The 20,737-nt window shown below is 40.2% G+C and overlaps 2 protein-coding genes across 11 annotated transcripts; one reads left to right on the forward strand and one right to left on the reverse strand.

Annotated features, from left to right (window-relative positions):
• Positions 1-4,119: 4,119 nt before the first annotated feature.
• PNRC2 (proline rich nuclear receptor coactivator 2) lies at positions 4,120-8,734 on the forward strand. The gene is made up of 3 exons (XM_030038343.2): positions 4,120-4,337; positions 5,479-5,683; positions 6,454-8,734. The coding sequence occupies exon 3, from the start codon at positions 6,472-6,474 to the stop codon at positions 6,892-6,894; it is 423 nt and encodes a 140-aa protein (XP_029894203.1). The 5' UTR covers positions 4,120-4,337; positions 5,479-5,683; positions 6,454-6,471; the 3' UTR covers positions 6,895-8,734.
• A 592-nt stretch (positions 8,735-9,326) lies between these two features.
• Positions 9,327-20,503, reverse strand: SRSF10 (serine and arginine rich splicing factor 10). Of its 10 annotated transcripts, none has more exons than XM_030038338.2 (7): positions 20,250-20,499; positions 18,022-18,126; positions 16,164-16,267; positions 14,307-14,469; positions 13,964-14,014; positions 13,691-13,792; positions 9,327-10,554 (listed from the first exon to the last, which is right to left on the reverse strand). In XM_030038338.2, the coding sequence occupies exons 1-7, from the start codon at positions 20,312-20,314 to the stop codon at positions 10,536-10,538; spliced, it is 609 nt and encodes a 202-aa protein (XP_029894198.1). In that variant the 5' UTR covers positions 20,315-20,499; the 3' UTR covers positions 9,327-10,535. The 10 variants fall into 10 exon arrangements, with proteins under 10 accessions (XP_029894198.1, XP_029894197.1, XP_040984991.1 ...); XM_030038337.2 differs by having other exon boundaries at positions 13,964-14,017; positions 20,250-20,495; XM_030038342.2 differs by lacking the exon at positions 13,691-13,792 and adding an exon at positions 11,298-11,311 and having other exon boundaries at positions 10,451-10,554; positions 20,250-20,496.
• Between the last annotated feature and the right edge of the window lie 234 nt (positions 20,504-20,737).

Raw genomic sequence — 20,737 nt, forward strand, 5'->3', positions numbered from 1 at the left:
CCAAAAATACAGCCTAAGGGGCTCTTTTTCAATATTCCACCACTTTGTTTACCTCCCATATTACTTGTTTTGATTTTTACCTTTTCAACCACAAACAACCTTAACTGTATACGTAGCCTGTTCCCTCTTGTCCCAGGGAGTCCAAACCCAACACTCAGGGTATTCAATATCCTCTCCACAATCTATTTGCAACCCCTGTTTGCACCATATGCATTCCAAGATATACAAGGGCATATACTCGTTTCCTGGATGTAAAAGACACCATTCAAATACCCACATTTATACGATGCACCATACAGGGACTTTCTTACACCAACACAAAATGATTAAAACAATCAAACTTAAACTTGCAATTATAATGCTAACATATCAATTCAAGTTCCAAATCATCAGTGAGTCACACTTTGTTCCTCTCCGGCTGTACCCCTCGTGGAGTTACGAAACTGCAGATCAGAACTCCACGCTTGCTTTGCAGCTGAGCTGCGTCTCGTTTACTCAAACACTCAACCCACAATTTTAGTTATTTCAATTTGCAATCCAAAGACCAAAATCCACAAACGATATCTGTAATTCAGTTCCAATAGTTTACCACATTCGGTAACCAAAAATGTCAAAACCAAATCCAAAACATAAACAAAAGCACATGAGTGCGTACCAAATTTGAAGCACATGGGGGTATACAAAAGCATACAGAGTGTACCGAAATAAAAGCACCCAAACGTATACCACACCAAATGTATACCAAGGGTGCTAGCTACCTGGTATACGCCATCCTGCATAAGTTTACCTTATGACTTATGGACGGCTTTTCAAATTACCAGTCCCAAAATAAAATAAATATAAAAGCATAAAGAATACCTTTACTCCTTTAGATGGTCCTTGTCTGCTCCCGCAGTGATCCGATTGAGGCGAGGAGTCCCTCTGGGAAATCCCGGGGGTACCCTAGGGAGTCCTGTTCTCAGCGGGTCCTGCAGCTGAGCAGAGCAGGTCCCATCTGGGTTGCCAGATTGATTCAGAGAAACTAACTCAATAGTTTGATTAACTATTAAGTAGGTATTCTTTATTGGCAGCGCTGGGTGCACTGGGATCGCTCCCCCTATTGTGCACACCTTCGGGCCTAATTGTGCAGGTTAAGTACATGTTCTACATATATATTCACTAGGTTTCCAAGAAATCTTGTACATATTCATTAGTTTTCAGGGAAACTATTAGCATATGCAAATGACCTTTACGCAGATGCATTGAAGGTCTCTGGTGGTCTTCCATGGTCTTTCTCACTTGTCCGCTACTTGACTCTCCTCAGGTGATTCTGCGCAGTATGGTCCTTTACATGTTTTGATACATCTTATCCTAAAGAATGCATGTTAGTCCCTAAAAAAATGCTTGTTAGTGCTCTTATTATCTAAGTTTTCATTAGTGATGTAAAACCATATGGCTAGTTTAAGCTAAATTATCTAGAAGGATGAGAACAAAGGCAGGAGTTCTTATCTTTTCTGGCCCTATCTATTCAAGCAAGGCCTCTGCTTGTGCCTTTTCAACAAGATCGTAAATTCATCAAACATTTAATTAAGTTTTGTGATTGCTCATGGCTCCCTCTGTTTGACATATCAGTCCTTGACAAGTACCAGTCTCTGACAGGCTTAATCCTTGACAAACACCAGTCCTTGGTATGTAAAGTTACAGAGAGAGAATCAAGATGAGCTAGATCATTAAGCAATAAGCAGTTTGGTCTCTATATCAGCGGCTCCTGGAGGCAGCTCACATCTTGCTGCAGCCCAGCCTGCCCATGAGTAACTCAGGGGCATATGGTGCCATAGGCTTTGGAAAAAGTAGTCTTGTGTTGAGGCCATTGAAAAAAAAACAAGAGGGTTTCAAAATCATTATTTGAGGGAGTGAAGTAGCTCCTCTTGAAGGGATCTCAGATTGTGATGATAGGGGATCAAGACTGAACCCCGGGACTGAGTCTGTGCTGTGTCTGCAGGACGTAGCAGGAACTCGAGTGCTTCTGTACGTGTTAGGGTTACTGTAGCTCTGGTTTCTTCCACTGCGGGAGAGGAAAACTGCCAAAGGTTTTAGCAGCTGAAATGTCAAGCATGGGTAACTCTGTTTGCAAGTTTTGGATATTCTGGACTGCCTGCCCTTTTGATGTAAAAAATACCCTTTGAGTTCCTGCTTGAACTCTGAATGACACAATTTACTGTAGCATTCAACTGTTTTCCTGGTGTGTTCCAGTGAAACAGTTTCTGCACAAGTACAAGATTGGCTTATCGCTGTCATTTCCTGTTCCGCTCTTGCTAAATGTGTCAGCCTGACCCAAAAAACAATTCTGAAAGTCAAGATGCTTTTTTGAAATATTTGAAAGATAGTAAGGAAAAACTGTCAGACCTTGTGTCATCCTTGATCTGAATTGAAAAGTACATTGCTGTTCTGCTCCCCAGACACGGAGCACATTTGCAGCCAGTAAAATGCTGTTCTTAAATCTCAGTGACATGTCCTGACTTAAAAACATCTACGCACTGAGATTAGATGATGTTTTAGCAGATATAAACACACTAAAGATAGAACCAAAGCAAAAATCTGCTGATGTGCATTATAGGAGAGTTGTTTGAGATAATTAGTGGAATTTCAAGGCTTAAGTGTTTGGTTACAGCAGACACTGTTGTCTTCTATCTAAATGAAAGCCACTAAAAGGACCGTAGCCATAACATTGTGCCAAGAAACACAGAGCAAAGGGAGGAAAACAAATTAATCTCAGCTTGGTTTGTGAAAACATACAATAAAGAACATGAACAAAGGTCTGGGCTTGGTTATGTCAACACATCTTGTATATTAAAACATACCATGTCTTTTTCAATAACACTGCATAATGAAATACAAATTTCTTAGATGCAGCTTCTCTTTGGAGAACTTACCTCTATCCTGTTAGTGCCTGAAGACCCTATGATGGGTCAGAACCCTGTAATACTAGGTGCTGGGCAGTAAGAAACCAGCTCTGTTTTAAATGGTTTACAGATAAAGGAGAAAAGAGTAATTTTTCCATTCTGTAGCTAAAAATGCAGGGTACCTCAATGAACTCAAGGTATCTGTCTATACCTCAAAATAAAAACTCTGAATGTTCATATGTTGTTTTTAAGTACTCCCTACTCCCCCCCCCCCCCCCTGCCCTGGTGTTGTTTAAACTGAATTAACCGCTTTCCATTTTCTTTTGAGATTCCTTTTTTTTTGGGGGGGGGGGGGGGGGGGTCCCTAATGCAGTCTACAGTGCTTGACTGGCCCATCTGTGGTGGACAGGGAGCGGGAGCTCTCTTAAGAGTGTGCGGGTTTCTCGTGTATATGTAATTTTCATTCAGCCTGTACACGGTAAAGGCCAAAACTCGTGGGTTTCGGTGTAAACGATCCCTTGAAGCAAAACAAGAATGGGCGAATGGAAACAGGAACAGCAGCCAGTGCCAGGGGCTCTGCAGTTTTGAATCCCTTCCCACAACAGCAGTTTTAAACCTGTGGAAGCTCTTCCCTTCACGCATTTCCCTACCTTGTGACATAAAAAACCCCTCTAAATTGTTTCTAATAATTTAAATTTTAAAAATTAGTTAATTAAAATAAGTGCAGGTGTGAGGTATGGGCTCGACAAACTCGAGATACTCCATTTGGCGATCTGAAAACTGCCGATTTTGCTCTTTGTTCGCTGTTCAGCGAATCCCCGCTCCCGGGGACCCTCTTACAGCCGGAGGATGTTGTTTTTTTGTTAATTGTTTTACCTCTTTGAAGCCCCAAGCGGCAGCTGGCACGGCCACCTCCCCACACCGCCTCCCTTTTGTTGTGCTAATTCCCGAGCGAGGGCGGGGGGGGAAAGCTGGCTGCACGGCCGGGGGGGTTGGGGACCGCAGCCCAGGGACCCTCGGGCCGTGCCGCGGACGCCGTCCGGCGGAGGGGTCGGCCCCGGGACAAAGGGCCGCGCTCCCGAGCCGCCCTGCGCTGAGGAGATTCAAATGGCGGCCCCGCCTGCCCTTGGCGGCCAGTCTGCCTCGTTTCCTCCCGGCAACAGGCGGAGCTTGGCTCGCATTGGCGGAGGGAGTAGGCAGCGCGCTCCTATTGGCTGTAGCAGGGTGGTCTGGGGAGGGGGGAGGAGGGTGAGGGTGTTATACGGCGTAGGGAAGCGGCCGCCATTTTGTGTGGGGGATAGAGGGGCAGCCGCAGGAGTTGGTGGAGCGGTTTGGGCTGTGCTTTGCGGGGGGGGGGGGTGTCGGAGAGTGACGGCGGAGGAGCAGCGGGGTCTGTTCCTAAAGGCCCGTGTGTGTGTGTCTGTGCTTGTGGGCGAACGAGACGGACAGAAGTCGGTAAGGGAGGAAGCGGTGCGGGAAGGGCCGGGCTCTGTCGCCGCCATGTTGTGCTCGCTGAGCTGTTCCATTGTTGGGGAAGTGGGGACGGGGGTTCCCGGCTCTCCGCGGGGTCAGGCCGGATGAGGGCCGGGGGGGGTGTAGGCAAGAGAAGAAAATTCGGAGACGAACAGATGGAGCTCTGGCAAGCGTCGAGCTTGAGGGCTGCCCCGGTGGGATCAAACAGCAGCTTGGATTGTGCTGATGACGTTATCGCGGCCCTTAGTTTTAATCGCAACAAGGTGAAAGCTGAAAATAAAATGGGCGGCTCTTCCTGGAGCTTTTGGGGAAGGATGGACTGGGGGTGGTGATGAATCTGAAGAGTGACATATCGATTAAGGGGGGTGAACAGATTGGAGTGCCTTAAGATTAAAATATTTTTTAAAAGATTTCAGGAGAGGACGAGCCATGGGCTAACAGGAACTTATTGTAAGAGTTAATAAGGAATTGTTTTGCTAACGAAGGTGAAAAAAACAGCTGACAGAGTAGAAATGGAGCTCTGTTGTAATGGCTGGAGGAGGGTTTGGGGGTGCGATTGGTTTCATGGGAAGCGTTGGGACACTTTGGGTCGGTTTCTGTACGCAGTATTTCTGGGTGGTGCTTTCCTGTTCTGGTGCCACAGAGTTAGGCGGGTGAGTTCTCAAGGGGTAGTTTTCAGGGAGGGTTTCTTTGTACTCAAGAGTGAGGCGTTGAAGCGCTAGTTCCCTAAGAGTTCATCCCAAAGTATTTTTCGTTGTGTTTGACTTTTTTTTACTTATTAAAAAAAAAATAAGGTTCTTGCCTGCCTATTAAAATGCTTATTAAGAGTATATATAGAGAGAGCATGATAAAAATGCTATTCTTTTTGAAATGCCAAGTATAACGATGGAAGTTTATGTAAGTAGAGTAAGATGAATACTACCGTGTCTTTTGGTTGTGGGTTTTTTGTGGTTTGTTGTTTTTTTTTTTTAAGTTGAAGTATATTGTCATCTTTAACAAATAAGAGACACAACTGATTCTATGAATTGTCTGAATTATTTCTGCCTTTTTTTTTTTTCCCCAAATCTGAAAAGAAACAATTGTTTCCTTAACCTTAATTCGAACTTCATTCTTATTTATGCAGTGGGACTTCTCCCTTGGAGCTTCTGTGCCGAGAATCCGATGTTGGGCTCGGCTACCTGGCTGAATACAGCAGATCAGCCCATGAAAACTTCTATTCCTAGCCAAAGGAAGGAGTCCAGCAAAAGGCAGCACCTACTCTTTCAGGCTTGGAAGCAAGAAAGGGGGCAGGAGTTGGAGAGTGTGGAATCTGAGAAGACAACTGAAAGGTAAATGCGGGTGGGAGAGAAATAATATACTGTAGGAGAGTCAGCATGAAGGTGCCGAGTACTGTGTGATAGTATCTGGCTGGCTGCTTTGGAAGTTCCTACAAATGGCTGTTTCCCATTTGAGGTTGTTTTCAGCTCATTTGGGGTTTATCAGAGTAATTCTAGGACTTACCAGAAAGACTGGGGAGTGGCTTTATCAGTGCAAACTTTGCCCAGATCGTTAGGCATAACAAGCTTGGTTTAAATGTCTTCAGGATTAAATACTAAGATCTTAAAATTGGCACTGTATTTGGTGAGCAACGTGCCTTTCACATTCTTCTGGTAACACCTTTTGCTGAGGAGAAAAGAAGTGGCATATTTAGTAGTTGGGCTGCCTGGAGGACCAGCGTTTTCATAACTAGGTAGACAAAGCTGTGACTGTTGATAAGGGGACCCGGGTACAGTTCCTGAAGGATGGACTGGTATATGACGTGCTGGTCAGCCATCAGCAGCAGAACTGTTAAGCCATTGTAGAGTTGGTAATCTCCTGCTTGGAAGATAACGCTGCATTATAATTCAGTTCTCATGAGTGTGCCAGCTAAGTTTTAGGTATTACTGGTGTCCAGTGAAGGAGAAAAAACACTACTTTCAATTGATACAAGTTTTGGTTAGATTGATTTCAGTCCCCTTCCTTAGAATCTAAAAATTCTCTGAAATATTTGTTGTTTGTTTTTTTTTTTTTTTAAAAGCTGTAATGCAAACTCCACTGACTTTTTCCCCTGTTTTTACAGGTGACATTTAAGTTGAAGATGGGTGGTGGAGAAAGATTCAACATTCCAGTTCCCCAGTCTAGAAATACCACCAAGAACCATCAACAACTTAAAAACAGGCAGAAGAATAAAGACCAGAATTCGCAGATGAAGACCTATATGAAGAAAGAAAGAGGACATGGATGCAACTCATCATCTGGTGCATGGCAGGCCATGCAAAAAGGGGGAAAGAACAATGTTCATTTCCCCAATAATCAAAATTGGAGTCCTACTTTATCAAATCGCAATCTGTTTTTCACACCTCAAACCAATCAGAACTATGCTGGAGCAAAATTTAGTGAGCCACCCTCACCAAGTGTTCTTCCTAAGCCACCAAGCCACTGGGTACCTGTTTCTTTTAAACCTTCTGATAAAGAAATAATGACATTTCAGCTTAAAACATTACTTAAAGTCCAGGCTTGAGATGTAACTCTTCATATTTTTAAAGTTATTTAAATTTACAGGGTTTCAAATTTGAGAGTTGTTATTCCTAACTCCAGATGCACAGGCATACAGAAATAGATGTTCTTGCTGCATGTAGTTAGTCACTTGGAAGAGAAGGGGGTGGAAGTTTACATTCCCCTAATGTTTTACCTCAAAAGTTGTGTGCTGTGTTCACTTCACTGTGAAATAGGTATTTTCTCTATAATCAATCTAATCAAATCCTGAACAGTCACCATTTATTGTAAGTGTAAATGGGACTGTCTCCCAAAATTGGAATTGTGACTACTCTTTGGTATGGTATCAGAAAACCAGCTTCTACCTAACTTAATGCAGCATTAACTGGAAAAAGATGCACTGAAAGCTTTAGTCAGGTACTTTGCTGCTTTGCAAACTTGCATAAAATTTGCTACGTAAATAAAAACTCTGCAGAGCAGACCTCTACCTAGGCACTGGGTAAATCACAGATAATTCTCGTTCATACCTGTGAGCTTTGTTTGGCACTCTTGAATTGGAGGACAAGCATTTCAAGCCTGTGACTAAAATTGAGATCTAGGAAATGTACTGGTGCATGTTCTTGAAAAGATGGAAGAACACCTGGGGCAAATCTGTAATTGCCTCTCCAGCTCTAGCAATACTTCGTCAGACTGTGCCAACTAATGACACTGCATTGCCAGATGACTGCCAAAAAACTGTAAAAAATCCTTTGTATTCCAACTGCACTGTTCTAAAATACATTTTTATACCCATTTTTAAGATTGTGGAAAAGGTGGAGTAGTTAGACTGGTCTTAAATTGGTTACCCTGTAATATTGTTTTAAGTTACAGTAGCTTGTGGCAGGTATTAAAATGTTTTCATAGGGAAGACAGAGCCATGTAAATAAAATGTAAAACTTTGTAGCATATGTAAATTTATGCTGGGCTTTCCTGCACAGAAGTATTTTTAGTACAAAACTGCTGAATGTAAGATGACCATGTTGAGTACATGGCATGATATAAAAAAGATATTTTGTTTAAAAAAAAATGAAAGACATTTGTGGCTGTGCCCTTGCACTTAACATACAGTGAATATGCACGTTTTACTTGGTTGTGAGCTCATTTTTAAAGTAAACTCAGTGCAAAAGAAGCTTATTTAGAATTTTTAATAAAAAAAAAAAACCTAAAAAAAAAAAAAAAGCTGCTCAAGTTTGAGATACTCATGTTCTGAATGTATAGGAGAGGTGTGTATTAAATGATGAAAAAAACACTAAGGTGTTCAAAATCAAATTGGGTGTTTCACAAGAAATGCAAATGCCTGAGTTTGGGTGTTTGATAAAATTGAAGTTTTCTGTTTCTAAAATGCATCAATACTTCAACAGTACTTTGTCCCAGTATTTGCTAGAATATTTCAACTTCAGAATGGGGACAGGGGCAGTTGCCAGCACGCAGCTTTAAGTGCTATCACAATTCAGTTGATCCTGTAATAGAAACAACTGAACTGTGATAACAGACTCCAAGGTTATTTCAAAATACAGTAATTACTAAAAAAGTGCTTTAACTTGAAAGGGAGTTTTGCAGATTGTGAAATGTTCTTTGAGATGTCTTTCTGTACATTCAAAATGCATTGGCAGCTGGTTGAATGTTTACAAATCTATTGCTCCAAATAAGATGGAATTGGCAGTCTTTAAACTTGTATCTTTGTGACCTGGACCTTCACCAGTGTATGAGCTGTTATCCCAGTTACAACTGTGTATACTCGACTTCAAATTGTCAATTACTAATGCTATATGTACAAATTGGAAACAACAAAAATTTAAATAAACTAAACTTTTCACCCCCTAAAAGCATCTATGTATTTTAAGATGGTAATGAAAAAAGTGGGATTACATAATTTTGGCAGCTCAAGGAGTTCTATAAAGCTCTGACACTTCAGAATACCAATTAATGTATTTAAATGCCCCCTTTCCTATCCTTAACTGGCAGGAAACTCTTCACAGTTATCTTTACCTGGTAGAATCGGTAACCTGGGAGCCCCAGGCACAGGTTCTGTATGCCTCTGCAGGCTGAGTGTCAGAGCAAGCTGGAAATCGCTTCACAACGAAAGAGGTTTCTTGAACTACAGCCCTCTCATTTGTGCCTTGCCCATGATCTGTGAACACCAGGCTGGAAAATTAAACACTAATGTTACTCAAAAAACCAAAACGGCACCTGCTAAGGGGCTGGTGGGCTCTGCCCAGGAAAGTGAGACACACTAGCCTGAGTAGATGCAGCTTAAGCTTAGCCAGGTACAGTTGTGATCAGGCTCTGCTACCTCTGACGAAGGGTCGCTGGCTCAGTGCTCTGGGCTAGAGGGAACTTCCTCAGGTATTCAGTGCTCGGTGATCAAATCTCCAACAGACTACGGCTGTATTAATTAAGTCAGAAGGTGCTCTCAAGTTATAGTCAAAACTTGTACATTTTATTCCCAATTCACAGGGTTATTTGCACAGATGGAACACAAAACTCAAGAAGAAAGGATGTGTATGAATAAAACATTAGCATCTTTTGATCAAACACACTACAGGGTACATAGTCTTCCCTTCCTATAATAGTCTCATCAGTAAGAGCATCTTTAGACAAATATTATAGCAATGGACTACAGACTTTTTAAGCAAGTTACAAGATAAATGGAGAAAACCAGCAATTATTAATGGGTGATTATGTCCTAAAAATGTGTAAATTTATCCCTTTGTACTTCAAAATGTTAATCTGCAACATCCCTGCCAAAAAATCAAGTAGCAGTGCTGCAATGTATATCAATCCAATTACCCTTCTCTGAACATATTTCAAGCTGTTACCCCAGACTAAACAGTAAGAAAAAAAAAAAAAAGCAGCTCTTTCCAAGAAGAGAGCTCAAAATAACATTTAAATTGAAAATTTCCACTTTGAATAAAGCCATTATACTGTACATTTAAACATCTTTAAAAGACATAGAAAGGATAACATTCAGCTTTCAGAGACCAGTCTATCATAGTCCCTAATTTAAACACCCAGCTACTTAACAACTAAATTTAAGATTTTTAATTATCAGTTGGGTGCATGGACTTTTGGTGAAAAAGAAGTTCCAATAGAGCCTTCTATTACTGCTGAGATAAATCAATACGCTGCAGATACTTTGGAGCACAGCCATTACTTTCAGCAGAATTTTTACATACTACTTCAATTCTACAAATTTTGCAGGAATGACAAAATCTAGTTTACCACAGAAAAACATAATTCCCACCGTTCTTGAGACTCCAAAAGAAAGATGCCTATACATAATCTTTTGTAGCCTGCGTATGTTCTTGCATTCCAGCTGTGCATAACCTGCAGGTAGCTTGCACAAGACAGGCTACTGCTTTTTTTAGAGCAGGACTAGGACACCTGCATCAAGGAAGGGAGATGTTATCTAGATGGGCTGTGGCTTGACTTGCATGAATGCATAAACATTCCCTGCCCTTTTGGCCACATCCTGCTAACTCGTCCCCAACTGAAAGGCCCACAGAACAGCTTCTTCACAATTTTTCCATGGGAGCAAGAACTAGGACAACATCTTTATTCATGCACTCTTGAAACATCGTGGGTTTGTGTTCGGCTTTTCTGGCTTGTTCATATACACAAGTCAAGTCAAAGTTTAGTCCTACCTCTGGGAGAGAAAGAAAGAACCATCAGAACTGTCAGATACTACATTATACTTGCAATGAATTGGATTTTCAAAACAAAAAAAAAAATTTAAACTGTGCTATACATCAATGTTGAGGCACACAATATAAGGACATGCTGACAATATTGTTAAGGTACAGTTACTGTTACTCTGCAGTCTCAAATTAGAACCTCAGCCTGGACACAAAGATGTTCTCCTCCCTCCTCCCCACTGATCCAGCTGTAATTCTGGCTGGACTAACGTGAACATTAATTACTGCAATTCCTTTTCTTACAGGTTGCTGACAAAAACATAATCACACTTTCCCACGACACAGTCAGGTGGACCACTTTTAAGTAGGATTTTAGTCCTACTTCCTATCCTTCCTATAGTCATGAAGACTACACTCATTTAAGCAAGCTCAAAAGGGTGGGGTTTTCTGCTGTTACAAGCAGAAAGCTACAAGATAATCACAGCTCATCTAAAAAAGTTTAAGGGTGGGTTTATCAAAGCAATTAAGTGCTTTTCAGAGTTGTTTTCCTTCAGTGGCATAAGAAGAACCAGTCATATATACCAAAGGTGCCAGGAGGCAGCTTGATTTCTAATCGTCATCAGCAAAGTTTTACCACCTTCCAGAGAACCACTGCTGGTGCAATTTTTGATATGGCAAATATGAATCGATAAGGTGATACTAGAAATTTGGTTCTATATGAATCTTCAATTGTTGATTTTAAGTAGTTCATTACCTGGCTAATAATATCTGAATTATAACCATAGGGCAGTCCATCCAGCAATAATGAAAGTTAATGGAAAAGAAATTTCAATATATTAGACTAAAACATATGCTTATCATTCTCATTTTGTCTAGTACCCCTTTAAAAATGTGAAATGATATTTATTCAGACATTAAATGATAAATTCCTGACTTTACTGAAATACCATAGTAAGGATTTTACTCCATAAGGGATGCATAGCTCTAACTCCTAACCATGCTCTGGAGTCAAATTCTAAAGCTACAATAATTCCAGTGGATCAGTATTTCCTTCATTTTTTTATTACAGCATGTTTGCTAAATTTACAGCAAGCAGAAAATAAGCTGGGTCTTTAGTTATTTTGATCAAAACATTGATGTTTTAAAGGTAGTACACAATATTTGTTAAAAAGAACATATAAAAATACCTTTTTAGAAGCCTCTATAAGAAAGGAAATACAAAGTTTAATCCCACAACTTTCCTCTGCTAGAGCTGCACGCTACTGCTACAGTTTTAAATAGACTTTTTGCTGTTTTTAAACTATACATCCAGGAAAGTCTACAAAATTAAAGGAACGTGCATATAAATGATTGCATAGCAGAACATGAACATTAACTGCAAACAGTAAAGAAAAAGTTAGAAATACTATCAAATGTACAAAGATTCTAGGATCAACCCCCTAAGCACGTTCCACTGCCAATATTTAAAAGCCATCTGCATTTCTTTAAAGGCCCTGCTGAAAACACTAAAACCAAAACCTAAAACATTTCTCTAAAAAGGAACTTTTTGAAATCAATGTCTTTATATGCTACTACATGACAACAAGGAACACTAGGTGTTTGATGCTGGCTTTTGAAGGTAAATGGAAAAAACAATGCCAAAAGCCATTTTCATAACAAAGTATCTTGCCTTCTAGAGAAATACTGGTAAGATTACACACTGGTTTTGTTATTTTTCACATTCAATTTACTAAATATACTGTATTAGTGATAAACTAAATAGCTAGAGATGCAGCTCTTGTTCATACCCAACTTCAAACATTTGTTCTTAAGTAAAATGAAATCTTGTAACCAAACCACTATCCATTCTGAGGAAGAAGTGATTCAGACTTGCTTGACCAAATACTTTTTTTATGTGTAAAAGCAAGCCTTTGTTATTCAGGAAGAGAGATGGCTACAGTTTTATACCTATGAATACACCAACTAACCACAGGAGTCATTGGCATAAAAGTTTAGTTCTTATATACTGTACACACACAACTCGAAACAATCTACTTGTATCTAACAGCAGGAAAACTAAGCAATTTTATGGTTAACTGCTCACTAAAATTTAGAATAGATACAAAAACTGCATAAAATGTACACACAACCTAATATTTAGTTGCTCTGCCATTTGTTGAAATCTGAATTTAATTTTCCATTTCAAGGTGGTTTTTTTTTTCCCCCCTCACACATTTAGTACTAGCAGCCAGGTCAAAAGCAGTGAAGCCTCTATCCTGACAAGTCACGACACTGCACAATCTCTGAATGAGCTTCCAAGACCAACTCTCTCCCCATGTAGTACATGCAATGTTAGTACCATCTCTCCAGATGGCAGGGTTAAAGAGAAATCTCAAATATATCTCTCCATAGAGCTCCAGTTACCAACCTACTTGTGTCAGTGGGCATGGAGAACACAGAAGCCTGCCTTTGAACAATGGAAACATAAAATTGCCAGTCTGCATTTCACAGCAGTCAGTGTTGCACTACAGCTGTCCAGTTCTCTGTTTATATCACAAAGTTTAGCATTAAAGAACAAGTTAAACAGTTGGTTTAACTGTTCAGCACAAACTGGTACCAATTTCTCTACGGGTATGACATTTTTAATAGGACAATGTTGCAAGTTACGATCAATCAAGTCATCACCAATATCTAAGCATTAAAAATGCAACTCTTTACAAAAATATACATAGAGACACCACAACCAAATCAGTAGCTGCCCATGACATTTAACCAAATGGACACTCTCTCTCTCTCGCTCTCTCTCAGTGGCTTCTCAACACTGTTTTAATTTTAACCATTGTCGGCTACAGGGAAAACTGACAAAGAAAATATTTTTTAGCACTGTTGCAACATCATATTCCTGATAATTTAAGTAAACTGAACTGTGTGTAAATGAATCTTACATGCCTAAAAACAACATGGATACACTGTTAGTGGCCACTGGACTTGGGACTAGTCCATGACCTTGATCTGGATTTTGACCTAGATCTAGAATGTGATCTTGACTGTGATTTGGATCTAGCTGGTTCTTTTTTTCTCGACTCCTTTTCATATCTTGAGCTGGACTTATAGTGTGTTTTAGAATCTGTTTTAGAGGTGCCTCTAGATTTGGTGTGAGATGCAGACCTAGACCGTGATTTAGCCTTCATTTCTTTCTTGGGCTGTGACTTGGATCGTGATCTTGAATTGGACTTAGATCTTGAAAAAGATCGATTGCGGTGTTTGAACCTATCAGAATAAAGGGGAGAGAGGAGATTTGAATGTAAAAACACTATTCTTAGACATCTAGTACATTAAAAATTGTTTACCGTTTTTTGCAGGAGAAACTTTTTTTAAACCTATAGTTAAAGGAATACAGTGATCTAGTTTTCAATTTAAAGGGTGTAAAAAGTATTTTACCTATCATTGTCCGAATGGCTTCTGCTACGACGAGGTCTTCCAGTAGGTCTACTGCTAGAAAGGTACATCAGAAAAAGTAAACGGTGACAAATACTCATGTATGTATACAAATGCTTAATAAATTATTTTTCAAGCTGTGCATTTGCTTGTAATTATTCTTCAATGAAGCACAGAATCATTTCATCCAATATTTCTGATTTGATGTAGCATGCAAGGTAACTCCCACAAGTTACTCCCACAATAGAAAAAGATTATTCAAAATTTTAACAATTAAATAGTCAATGTGGTATTTCTCCTCCAACAGACTGCCGTGCAGTTGAAGCCAAATACACACTACACTTACTTTCTGGGACTATACGATCTTCTATAGCTGTAATCAAAAGAACGACTTCTAGACCGTCTCCTTTCGTAACTCCGACTTCTAGATCGCCTATATCTGTCATAGTCATCGTAACGAGAAGAACTGTATAGGTTTCTCCCTTCCTTGGCTTTCATTTGATTTGGTGCTGTAAAAAATAGCAGTATTTAACATGTTAAGTTAAAAAAAGATGCTCTACCTTCCCTTTAGTGACACTATTAATCCATATATTTGGTATTTAGCAGAAAGCCAAATTCCTGATTCTAGCAGAGATGTTTATGAAAAGGACAGATGAGAGACTGCTGTATGCCATTTGCTTTTTGCTGCTTTAACCACTGGACAAAAATTAATGCAGCCTTATAGGCATTACAAATCTAGGAAAAAAAAAAAACCATAACAAAAAAACAACCAAACCAGAAAACAGTAAGAAAGGACTAATGTTCCATAAAACCAGAACACAGAACTGGTTAAGGTGATTGCAGGCCACCTGGAAACCTGGTGTGACAGGCCAAACCCATCACTGAAACATTTTAACATTCCTGGATTTACCCAAAGAGTGAAAGCTAACAGGGAATTAAACACCCATTTTCTTAATTACACAGCACCACACATTACACCTGATTCAGAGTCTTCTTTAATGATTAAAAGACAGCTTATACAGAAGCATCAATGGATGCCACACAAAGAGAAGTTTGATTCTAAAAGTACCCCCCTACCAGTATAACAATACACATTCACTCTGTGGCTTAGTTATTAAAACAATTAAGAAGAATGAATGAACTTATTAGTCTTCTGTTGTGTTTTCTCTCAGCAGCACAGCTGTCTTTCCTTTGTATTAAATCCCATTCTCATTCAAACCCCAAGAGCATGCTCAAAGTATTTTAAACACATCATGCTGTAATGAACACTATCCATACTAAACAGCTACAATTTTTACCTTTTAAGTGCTGCTGTTTACAACACTAAAGGTAGATTTAGTTAATTTTTGTTCAGAAACTTATTAGAAATCCCAATGTTTATATGCTGGACAGAAACTTGCCCTTCAGAGTGTCTAATTTCCATTGACTTCAATAGAAGTTAATTGTGTGCATTTGAGGGAAACCTAGACAGTTAGGTTGTTTCTTTGGTAGCTTTAACTGAAAGATCTTTAAGGTGCTTTTATTCCCAAGCTGCATGCAAGTATTATAGTCCTGGTTTAGATCAACAAGTATGGGTTAGGTTTACCAACAGCATGTTTTATTTTTATATAATATCTGTATCTATCTATATTATCTGTATCTATATATATATTAAGAATATGCATACGAGTAAGATTTAAAAGACATAAGTTCTCTTTACAACTATCTATCAGAAAATAAGACTTCTGTTTCACCTTGAATTGAGATACCTTGAAATTCACTTTTATCCTGCAGCCAAATAAAAATGAAGACATTACCTCAATCCTGGAAATTGGACTGCACTGGGAAATGTCAACACAGAATCACTAATATGCTTCAACACAACATAAACATTGCAATACATTAAAACTGGGCTACTCATTTTGACAGGGAGAATTTTCAAGTCAAGCTTCCTTTGCAGAAACACATAGAGCTGCACAGAAAGCTCTTAAGAATTTTCTTCTAGCAGCAAGAATCAGATTGTGGCAAGTGACCGTCGTACTTAGTTATCTGTTTTTAATTAAAATGAGTCATTAATAGTTACTGGATAAGAAGCAAAACATCCACATACTATTTATATACAAGTAAGAACATATCACAACAATTAATAACACATGTAATATTGCCTGGCACTAAACATTAAGGCTAAAATCATAGTGTGATGAAATACACGCAAGGCACTTACTCTTCCGATCCCCCTGTGCAAACTGGATTTCTATTTGCCGACCACAAATCCACTTTCGATCCAAATTATGGAGAGCATCTTCTGCATCACGGACATCTTCAAATGTGGTGAGTGTTAAGGTACTTGGGAATTTGAGTAGTTTACAGATTTTGTATTTAAAATAAAATAAAAAATCAGTTATTTTCTAATTTAACAGGGGGGGGTTTTGGTGTTTTGGTGTTGGTTTTTTTAAAAAGTTCTTTTGGTCATGCTACAGTACATGCTAGTACATTTTTTTTTTAATTAACCACCAGCTACCTGAGAATCTCATAACATGAACATGAACTTATCCATCAGCAAGCAGTTGCTATGTGATACTCTAACTTTTTTCTTCTCCCACTTGTACTTATGCAAGGAAAAAAACCTGGTATCCTTTTCAAAATACATTTGTTAATGGTCATTCAGTTCTCTCCGCTACACTGACTTTACTAAAATTAAACCCTAGTTCTTAAGTTTTGTTAGGCATACCAACAGTAAAAATTAACATGTCTATTAATTTTAGAATTGGGATAAAACTTTCCTTTTTTTCACCAACTGATTTAAAGTTTACATTATGTAATGCCACAGACATGTACACAGACCTTCAACAGTCTGAGATAAAAGCATACACTAAACCCCCTACACTATTAGTCAGGTCAGATGTTCAGTAACAGAGACATTACTAATTTTAATCTGTGAGATTGACCACTACTGTAATTCACAAACCTTCCAGCTATCTGACCTGAAGGAACGAATTGCCTTTCTCCTTGTAGCAACTCAGTTCATCATCATCATCACGATCATCTATGCAGAAAATAAACTATCATGTTGTAGGTATGTATCTTGATAAACCAAGAACGAATGCACTTTCATTCAAGACCACAGTTACAGTAGCACTCACAAGAGAAATATTACAGGTTTTGTCAATGGACTAAACCAGAATCATTCATCAAATTACTGCTTACATGACAAACAGAAGAAAAACTGTTATTCTGTAGGATACATCAGGTATGACTCCTTTAATCTTGGCCACCATTCAACTTCATCTTGACCTTTAACTCTTTAAGTGCTTGTCAGAAGGACTTGTCATGAGATGCTTGGCCAAAAATGACAGATGGCTTTATCTTTTACTTTGAAAAACAACCTTTTCCCCCTTTTGTAGATAAAGCGAAGCTTTGTCTCCCATTATGGCTTGTCCTTCTTCCAGCTTTTCTTTATTTTTTCTTTTCCCAAACTCTCCCTTCTCTTCAAGCCTGATCCTTAAGAGGTCTTTGGCTTGTCTACTTGCCTTAATTGTTGAACTCTACTCTAAAGGTTCTTTCATGCTTTCTCTTTGGGGTCGCCATTACTGTACAGCTTTACATTCTGAGGCAACAACAGAGGACAGTAAATTAGGGGACAATATTGAAGAAAGAAGTTCACCTCATTTTTTATACAATCCGATTTTGATCAAGTGATTCTAGTTTCCATTTGTTAAATTAACAATGAATACCAGCCACAGTTTGCTAAGCACAAGTTTACTTACATACCAGTGACAATAAAAACGTGCTAGACAATTTTGAGTCAGTGAAAAATTTTCATTTAAATCATATAGTATTAATTTCAGTGACATAAGCAAGCTTTTATATTACTGGACTTGATTTAAGTTTTGCAAAAAGGCAAAGAACAATTGAGAGAAGTTAATCTTCAAAAATAATGAAACACCACAATATAAGTAAGACACTTATTAGGTACAACACAAAAGTAAACTGCTTTTTCATTTAGATTTGTTACCTCTTACATAAACTTGAATTTCAAACTTCAACACCCCTCACTAATCAGCCATCTGAAGAAAGGATATTGAACATAAGCAAATCCTCTGGGACGACGAGTGTAGAAGTCAAGTGGAACGTATACATCAACTATAGGCCCATAACGACCAAATTCACGGCGCAAGTCTTCAGACCTAGAACATCACAAATATCTTATATGTTTTTTCACTATTTATGGTGTTACAAAACATCCACCAAATTAAAAAATAATAATTTAATTTTTCAAAAAATCTACAATCAATATGAGTACCCATCTTTTTGGAACCAGTTGGTAGAGCATGAATGTAGCAAAACATTTTTGGGGAAAACAGTATTTGAGCAGTTCATTGTTGAGCAACACACTAGGCTTTTCTGAAACACTCAAGACTAGGGATGCTTAAGATATACCCTGGCATTTTGAAACCAGTTTTCAGCACAACCCTACAACAGAAATGTAAACTGAGAAGTGACACATATTAGTCAATTCAATGCAGGATGTACTAGCAAAGGTTGGCAGAAAGCGAAAAGAAGGATCTAAGAATTATTGTTATTCAAGTGCCTCACATAACTCTTGACAACGATTTTGCAACATGCAAACATCAACTGTAAGATCCAAATAAACAGTACGAGAATAAACCAGTCACACAAACTCATTTCCATAGAATAATCAATACTTACAACCACATCAAACAGAACAAAATTTGAGTGAGCAACCACTCATGCCCTTAGGACAGCTTTTCCAAAGAGTTGGCTTTAGAGAGCTGAGCACAAAACTCTTCAACGGATCTGTAACTATACTCGGAACAATTACTATCTCCTCAACAGAGATGTTTCTTAATCACATCAGCTTCTTTACATGTATTTTTGTGTCATTTGAGGACAACAACCTGTATGAGAAAGATTGATGTAATACCCTATTTATGCGGTATGAAAGAGTTACTACTATTCATTTCTCTTTCTCATCAGCTGGGAAAGAATCTACAGTGCATATAGTCAATGATGGCAGAAGAGAACTATGACAACCAACATCAAGATCTCACAATGAAACCATCTCTAAGAAGAAGGTACCACCCACCTAATCACAAGCTTATGATGAAAGCCTCAATAGGACCCACATTATTTCAAAAAAGTTTGGAAATAATAGTTCTCTTTGACTGTTCTTATAGTAAAATAAACTACTGGAAAGAAAGTTTACGCAAAAAAAATTTAAAATGTTTAATTTGAAGCTATTTACGCATTTCTTAATTCATTCCATTCCACTGCGCCCACACTACTGTTATTTGTTGCACAACTTGGGTGCAAGCTGCCCAGGCAGCAAGTTAGCAAGTTTGAAAACTTGTGCTTGCCTTTTATACAGCTAGACCTTACAAGGACTTCCATACAAATTATACAATGATTAACAGCATAAGAGTGCCCCAACTCACATATGCATTCTATACTAATATGCCCTACAAATGTTTCACAGCTGATAACAAACACAAAAGGAACACGATAAACTGCAAAACAGAAATGGAGAAATCTAGCAGCTTACTAAAAACATCTAAGCAATAAATAAAACCCTGTGCAATACACACTTTTCAATTCTTTTAATTCCCTATGAAAAGTTATTTCACTAAGTGGCTGCACATATTTAGACCTTATGGAGTTTTGCTGCAATACAATTATTACAGAGAAAAAGCATGGTTCCCCCCCCATACCGAGTGTCGTAAGAGGACACGGTACATAACAATTAATGCAATAACATTCCACCTGAACTGGCAGCAATTACCATACTAACGGAACCAACTACGCCACGAATTTTGCGGACACCCACAGCAAACGCGCAGTTCTCTCCCTTCTAGCAACAATCGCTGTATTTCAGAAGAGCATTCAAAACTCCAGCGGCTGCCGAGCATCGCTAAGGGGCACAGGCGGCTATCCCTGAAACGGGCAAGCAAATCCCGCCTCGCTCTCCCGCTGGACAAGCTCAAACGCGGGTACGAGAGTTTCACTTTCTTCCGGCCCAGCTTTGTTCTTTCTGGACGTTGTTTTGAAACCGATCCTCGTGGAGACGAGGGAAATAGAGCAGCATGGCGAGGACGCAGAAGAAAATGGAGAAGGGCGCGGAAGGCAAGGCAGGGAGAAAGGTAAAGCAGAAGGCGGCAGCGGGCCGGCCTCTCGCCCTCCCCGGTTGCGGGAGGGCCCCGGCGCCCCTCCGGCGGCAGCCGCCCGCGCGGCCTAGCGAGCCCGCCAAAGCCTGCGCAGCCCCCGCGCCCCGCTGGCGCCCGCCCCCACTCACCGGGTGTCGTCGGCCACGTTCCGCACGAAGAGCGAGGTGTTAGGGGGACGCAGGTAGCGGGACATGGCGGCGGTGGCGGCTGCGGGGGCGGGGGGAGGCGCGGGGGAGGGAGCGAACGAGCGGCAGGGCCCAGGCGCTGCGGGGAGCCGAGCGGCTGAGGCGACCCTCCGGAGCTGCACGCAGCGCCACCCGCCGCCCGCCCGCCGCCTCTCGCGAGACTTCCCGCGGGACTTCCGGCGAGAGCGCCGCGCGAAGAGGAAAACACGGGGGGGGTCGGTGGGGAGACCGCCGGCGCCGAAACTGGTCTTGCCGTCACTGCGCATGCGCCTCTCCGCTCGCCGGGAGCGTGCGCCTGCGCAGAGCGCGCCCACCCGCCGTCGCTCACAACCCGAGCGGGAACTTCCCCGCCCTCCGGCGCCGTCCGCGCATGCGCCTTGTTCCGGCGCCGCGGTCGCTCGCGTTTCCCGCCGAAAGAGGGAGAAGCGCGC

Source organism: Aquila chrysaetos, chromosome 16 (genome assembly GCF_900496995.4).
Source record: "Aquila chrysaetos chrysaetos chromosome 16, bAquChr1.4, whole genome shotgun sequence".
Taxonomy (NCBI): Eukaryota; Metazoa; Chordata; class Aves; order Accipitriformes; family Accipitridae; genus Aquila; species Aquila chrysaetos.